At 42.6% G+C, this 7,596-nt stretch overlaps 1 protein-coding gene across 2 annotated transcripts in view; it reads right to left on the minus strand.

Annotated features, from left to right (window-relative positions):
* Nucleotides 1-7,010, minus strand: part of wdr26a (WD repeat domain 26a) — a 58,313-nt gene extending 51,303 nt beyond the window's left edge. For both annotated transcript variants that reach the window (XM_070965949.1, XM_070965948.1), the window contains exons 1-4: nucleotides 6,330-7,010; nucleotides 4,981-5,080; nucleotides 4,752-4,808; nucleotides 4,077-4,213 (exon numbers count right to left, since the gene is read on the minus strand). In XM_070965949.1, coding sequence (XP_070822050.1) covers nucleotides 4,077-4,213; nucleotides 4,752-4,808; nucleotides 4,981-5,080; nucleotides 6,330-6,622 — 587 coding nt within the window. In that variant the 5' untranslated portion in view covers nucleotides 6,623-7,010. The remainder of the gene's footprint in view (nucleotides 1-4,076; nucleotides 4,214-4,751; nucleotides 4,809-4,980; nucleotides 5,081-6,329) is intronic.
* Nucleotides 7,011-7,596: the final 586 nt, after the last annotated feature.

The raw sequence follows: 7,596 nt of genomic DNA on the forward strand, positions 1-7,596 counted from the left end.
ACTGCATTGCACTCATTTATTCATAGATAAATAGCATGCGATGGGCCGAGAGATGCCTGCACTGATGAAAGCTCAGAGTCAAGTCAACAAATTTCTGTGGTTTTACTTTTATTACTGGTTCTTTTCGCACACTCATCATTATCACATACTCAGTATGATTGATACACACTTCTGGATTTACAATGGTCAGAAAGTTTGGACTTTGCATTCATTGTTTTGCGAGACTTCAACAGAGCCAATATGAAGACAGTGAAAATTGAAACATATTTCCAGGGTCATTAACAAATGGAACAATGTGATGGGGGGGGTGGTCTTACAGGACTGCTTTGAGACATCGCAATTACACAGACTCTGTCATAGGCTAAGTCAGTAAGTGCATTGATGATGTTGTTCCAAAAGCCACCTGCTCCTACCTCAACCAGAAACCCTGGGTCAGCTAGTATATCTGCACCAAACTCAAAGCGCGGTCCACCACTTTCAACTCAGGGCACCCCGATGCCTACAAAGCACCGAAATATGACCTCCAGAAGTTCGTCAGGGGTGCCAAGAGAGAACACAGGGATTACAGGACCAAAGTGTACTACAGCTCCAATCCCAAGCACATGTGGACTGGATTATGCTGAATCATTGACTACAAAGGGAAAGACAAGGACACTGCCAACCATATCACTCTCAGAGGAGCTCCGCACCTTTTATGCCTGGTTTGATGTGGACAAAACAATGCATGCCATGAGACTACAAGTGGACGTGAAGCTGAAGACCTTCAAGAGGGTCTACCCCGCAAGCTCCAGGCCCAGATGGTATCCCAGGCTGGACTCTCTGAGCATGTGCTGATCAAGTGGCAGAGGTGTTCACAAACATCTTCAACCTCTCCCCGAGTAAGTCCATAGTCCCCACCTCATCCAGACACTCACCGTGGTGAAGAGAAAACCTCTGAAAAAAATGCTCTTCATTGATTACAGCTTGGTATTCAAAAGCATAATTCCCTCAAAACTGGAATCTGAGCTCACTGATGTTGGACTTAAGAACACTATCTGCAGTACACACAGACACTGTGGTGAAGAAAGCTCGCCAGCAGCTCCATTTCCTGAGGAGACTGAGGAAATTTGGCATAAATGTCAGCATCCTCACAAACTTCTACAGATGCACCATCAAATGCTTACTGACAGACTACATCAGCACAGTCTGGTACCGGAGCTGTTCTGCTCACAGCCGCAAATCTCTGCAGTTTTGAGAGTGACATAGTGCATCACTGGCAACAGGCTACCTGCCATTCAGGACATTTACCACTAGCACTGCATGCGGAAGGCACACAGCACCATCAAGGACCACAGCCACCCACTGTTCTCTTTGGTACCATCTGGCAGACTATACAGGAGCATGGCTAAATGTACCATCAGACTCAAGGACAGTTTCTACCACCAGGCCATCAGGCTTCTGAACTCATAAATCTAATCTTGTGCTATTAACCATGACTGCTGCTACTTAACCAGGACTTTCACACTGAGTTTGCAACAATGTTGGAACACTGTCTGTGCTGTGCAATGTACACAGAATTACACAGAATGCACTTGGACTGCTACATAGAATTGTGCAACACTCTTGTAGACATTTGTCACTTTACTTCTATACATAATCCTCAAATATATATAGTGGTTCAAATATGTATATAGTGTTAGATATATTTACTACTCACAAAGAGTTAGGGATATTTGGCTTTCAGGTGAAATTTATGGAAAATGTTCACGCGACAGTGATATTACATCATGAAAGTAGCATATAATAGGTATAAGTAGAAGCATGCAATGGTGATTTCCTCATCTCAAACAAATTATTGAAACAAAAGCCAACAACAGTGGTTGGTATATCACAACAAAAAATGTCAATGTCTCAATAACTTGTCATGTGCCCTTGAGCATCAATTACAGCCTGACAACGACATCTCATACTGTTCACTTATTGAATTATTAAGTTGACTTATTGTCTGCTGAGGCATGGCATCTCACTCTTCTTGATGGGCATTGAGGTTCTGGGGTACAGAGTTACAAGCCTCTACACAGCAACTCAGCTGATCCCATAGGTTTTCCATGGGATTCAGGTCTGGAGAAAGTGCAGGCCACTCCATCTGAGGTACCCCAGTCTTCAGCAGCCATTCCCTAATGATGCAACCTCAATGAGCTGGAGTATTGTCGTCCATGAAGATGAAATTAGGCCTGTGTTGTTCATGCAGGAGCACAATGACTGGATTAATGATGTTATTCAGGTAGTATGGGCTTGTCACTGTACCATTCACAAAGTGTAAGGTAGTTCTATATTGACTAGACACACCTGCCCATACTGTAACACCAGCACCATCAAAGGCTCATCTGGTGAAAACAGTGGCTGATGCATAGTGCTCTCCTTGACATCTCCAAACATCGTTGGCGGCCATCATTGCAGCTCAACGTGAATCGACTTTCATCAGAGAACAGCACTGAGGCCCACTGGTCCCTTGTCCAGCGTGAATGCTCCCTGGCCCATGCAAGACGATGACACCCATGCCAGGTGGTCTGGTCAGGTACCCTTGCAGGTCGTCTAGCATGCAGACCCAAGGATGTAAACAGTTTCAAATGGTCTAACGAGTTGGGTGCCTCTCACCTCCCTTAAATGTGCCTGGAGTTGAGTGGCATTCATCATCCGGTTCCGCAGGGCACTGTTCACAATGAAACGGTCATCAGCATGGGATGTGGCCAAAGGACGTCCACTTCTATGCCTTTCTGTGACTCTTCCAGTCTCTGTGTATCTCTTTTGCAACCTGCTGATGACACTCTGTGACACTCTAAGCTCAGTGGCCACTTCCCTCAGAACATCCTGTTTGAAGCCTTGCAATGCCAAGGCACGGTTGATCCATTGTTAGGTGTCATCTTGATCTCATGATGTCAAAATGTGAACAGCATGATGACGAGGACTGTTTAAATACCAATTCTAACTGAACAAGGAAATTTATTGGTTGACTGGACAGGATCAACCACCTGTTGTGAATTTTGCCGTTCAGCCCCTTGTTAGAGAACAGCAAGTTGTGCAAAAAGTACTGGAAACATTGAACAGCTGGACATGTGCATTCAAAAGTTTAGAGAAGGTCAAATTAAGTTCACATGTAAAGGTTATAGTGCATTTTAGGTTCATCCTGAAATTTCACCCAAAAGCCGAATATCCCTAACTTTTTGTCAGTAGTGTATATGTGAAAAGAGTGAGAGAGAGATTTTCTTCTAACTAAATTTATTTTTATTGAAAAATTTCTTCTTCTCTTTTATTACTGCTCTCACAACTGAGCTGACGTGTTTTTCTCTGTCCCTGTCCAACACACTTCATTGTACAGTGTTAACCTACATATGACGAATAAAAAATAAACTGAACTGAATAAACACCAAACCTTAGTGGGCAGGGAAATGTTTAAAGTGTAACTAGGAGGCTCAAAGCAAAACTGGAAGTACTGAGTAATCATTGATACCATCAATATGACAATGAACATACAGATTAGCAGGAGATGTGCATGATTTGTAAGGCTGCTTTGTTTGATTATGCTTCAACAAACATGCAAGAGAAAAAAAAAGAAACTTGCAGCGTAAAAGGAATGTTGGGGATCCAGTGGGATGAGCATCACATATGCACGTCTTGTCTGTGTTTATTGCTACATTTGACAAAATGAAAGATCCATGAGATGGAAAAGTGATGGACATCAGAAACACTGTCTGTGTGGATTGCATTTTAGTGTTTTAGTGTTCTGTGATGGTCTTGTTGTTTCAGATGGATCTCCATCCACCAAGCACAGAATTCTGTGGGACTTTTTTTTTAATTTTGAAATTCTTTAAAAATAAACCCTACCAATCAAAGCACACATTATAATCCCTACTGCTCATCTGACACAACAAAGTCAACTGTGAGGCTACCAAAATCATTTCTAACAGAACTCCAAAGGTTTCAACACATCCTACAGCAACATGGAAAAAGCAAAACTTAAACCTAAAAACAAGCAAAATTTCATATTCAAAGTGTAATGAAAATCCATCAACATTCCTGTCTGCTAGGGAACTGACCCGCTCAAGATGTGAATACGCTCTGTGTTGTACTTGAGAGGAGTGAGCTCGGCTCTGAGGACCTGCAGGGCCTCCAAGACCTTCCCATCCTCCAGATACTCCAGATACTTCTGCTGCAGCAGCAGGAATTTCATCCGCTGTACAGGAAGAAAGTAGAGGACAAGGCCAAAACTAACAACATAACATTTGTCATCACAGGCTGTGTGTCCACCAGTCAATAAAACTGTGAAACTTTTTACTTTCTGAGCATCACATGGCTGGTACACAACTTAGTTGAGAGAGATAATGGCGGTATGTGTCTCAGACGACTGAACTAAAGTAACAGGGTGCCTTCAACCAGTTTCAAGATTTGCACAGCCTTAATATGTTTATATTTTTGTTCTCACTACTGACATGAAGTACTTATTGAAGTCAGAATGCAAGTCAAGTTACATTTTTTTTCCTGTGGTTGTTTTAGTGGTTGTTCTGTGAAACTGTTTGATGGTTTCTCTTTTTTATTCTGCTGAACTGACACAAATGTTTGAACTAATGAGCTAATTACTGATAGTTTCATTTACTTTGTCCCCATTTTCAGAGCTTGGTACTCACAGCTGTCGTGTTTGTGTATTTGTTGATGAGATAGCATTGAGAGAAAAAACTGTCAGTAGTTTTAGGATTGCCAGGCTTGACACTTACCACTATAGCACTTGGAGAATGCATCAATGCCTTCAACTCATTCAGATCACTCTCAGCCTGAATAAAGAGGGAAAAAGAATAAATAACACACAGAGGTTTCAAGCACAGTCTTTTTTAGCCAGATTAAATCCACATAATTTCCTAAACTTGGTGTAAATACAGTGGACAGATTACTGTAGGACAAGACTCCTAAGAGTATGGATTTGCATTTCAAATAACTTGGTTCCACCTTGTCCCACTCTCCTTCCATGACATGATTACGGAACTTGGTGGCAGAGGGGTGCTCCAGTCTGCAGCCAGACTCCTGCATCAGAAGGTCCACTGTCTGACTGTAAACAATGTACAGAGCAGAATAAAAATCAATTAACATCATAATCAATAACCTGGGAATGCCTCAGTACTCATGATCATTTAGTACAATGTTGAACTAAAACATGTATAGTCTTGTCATGACAAAAACTGATAACATATTATATTAATGACTGTGTGACACTATGCATGAAGTGGGCCAAGCCACAGACTTAATTGTTAGCTCACTATCTATACAATCTACACTCCAAGTATATCTGTAAGCATATGAATATACTTAACAGCGAGAACTAATTATATAAATGACAGAAAATTAATGATCAACAATTTGGATTTTCAATTTTCAATTAACGGTAATTCATTTGTATAAGTTATTAATAATTTTTCATTATCTGGCTACAGCTTCGCTAATGTGCTTTGCTTTTTTTCTGTTTCATTGTAAAGTATCTTTAGGTTTTAGATTGTCATAAAGATATTCAGTCACCTTGACCACTGCAAACTGGTGATGTGCGTTTTTTATCGACAGTTTATCGACAAAACAATTAGATTATTGAAAAAAAAAATCCCCTTACAAAACTTACTCCTTTGCTGGTACAGTACACTACATAGTACTGTATGCTCTAACAGTATATAATGGCATGAAGGGAAGGTGATTTGGGGACTTGGGAACCCATGCCAAACTCCGTGCAAAAAGCAAGCAATTTTGAGTCGAATTGCTGTTTGTCCAAACTTGATAATTGTTTCTAAATGTTTAGGAGCAAGTCCTCATGGTGTCGAACATAATATGTTTGGTGGAGCATATTATGCTCCACCAAACTATACTTGATTGTCCAAACACTCTAACTGTTACTGTCCTCCAGAACGTTCTATTGAACAAAGACGTGCGACAGAAAGAAAATCTGTTTAAATTCCATCCAAAAAAAAAAAAAAAATTCACTCCACCGTTCCAAAAAAAAAGAGCAAGGAAAACGTATTTCCTACGTGGGTTTTATATAGGCCAAATTCACCTGCGGGGCCTACAGATTGGTAACATTTTTCGGTTATTTTTAGTAACGTAATTAACGTACTGCTGATATATACGATACAAACTGCCTGAGTTTTCCGAGGGACGTTTAGGAGGTTTTCGTCCTTAACCCAGATAGAAAACATGTCCACAGGTCATCCTGACCATCCCTACTGCATCATGGATTTGAGTAAGATAATTCGTCTGACAGCTGGCTGTACAGGCTCGGCTGGTCGATGACACCGTCACTAAACTGGCCCACTTACTTGAGACCTAAATCGTGTAAATGTTGTCCAATCAGTCTGATGACGTCCTCCTCAGGCTGAGACAGTCGCTTCTTCTTTTTGACGCCAGAGTTGGCATCCGAGGCGCTGCTGGCGTTGTTGGACGCTGGCTGAGAAGACACTCCGTTATTGTTGCTGACACTGTTTCCATTGTTTGTGACTGACAGAAGTCCGTTGGAGTGAGCTACCCCGGTGGAGGACGACTCACTGTTTCGCGCACCGTTTCGGCAGGACAGTTCTGAATCTCGGTCCTGTCCTGCCCCGTTAGCCTGCATGTTGCCACGATTTAACCAGGTGACACAACTAATGACAGGTGCAACGGCACACTGTGGAGATGACAAAACTACCGTTACAGCCGCCGACAGGCCCACTGACCCAGATGCAGCACCGAACTGCCCTGTTCCTCCTGCGGCCGAGCCCCCGTGCTTGTTTCGCGGCGGTGGCCGCGACGATAACCCGGTTTTCAATTCTGACGACGAACAAATTGAAGTTAGAGTTATTTCGACAACCGCATTTTGTGAAATTAGGTGGTATTTGGGACTGTCAGCTACCGCTAATGCCGCGTTGAAGTTGTTTGGTAGAGCTTGTTATTGTTGCTCTCAGACAGCTGCATCCCTGTTATGGGCATACGCAGTGACGTCAGCGGAAATTCCTTCACGTCTTTTTGCGCGGGCTGCGTCGCCGATAGGAGGAGCTCGTCTCACTTATCAAAACGCATACTGATATTTTGTGTGTGTGTGTGTGTGTGTGTGTGTGTGTGTGTGTGTGTGTGTGTGTGTGTGTGTGTGTGTGTGTGTGTGTGTTAATGATTTCCATTGTCAGCCCGTTAGACCACTGCAATTATCACCATTCCTGCCATGTTCATTGAAACTTACACCTAAGGCTCAATTTCTCAGGCCATTGTTTTTTTCCAATCTTATTATTACTGCAGTAATAATTATACAGAAGAAAAACTGATTCAATGTGAAGGTGCAACATTTTCAGATACGAATTAAAGATGAGGGCTGCACGGTGACGCAGCAGGTAGTGCATGTGCCTCACAGCAAGAAGGTTGCCGGTTCGATCCCCGGGTCAGGCGGGGCCCTTCTGTGTGAAGTTCTTCCCGTGCATGCGTGGGTTCTCTCCGGCTTCCTCCCACAGACCAAAAACATGCTCATTAGGTTGATTGATGACTCTAAATTGTCCGTAGGTGTGAGTGTGAGTGTGAATGTTTGTTTGTCCTTGAATGTGGCCCTGCAATCGGCTGGCG

Source organism: Chaetodon trifascialis, chromosome 7, assembly GCF_039877785.1.
Source record: "Chaetodon trifascialis isolate fChaTrf1 chromosome 7, fChaTrf1.hap1, whole genome shotgun sequence".
In the NCBI taxonomy this organism is placed as follows: Eukaryota; Metazoa; Chordata; class Actinopteri; order Chaetodontiformes; family Chaetodontidae; genus Chaetodon; species Chaetodon trifascialis.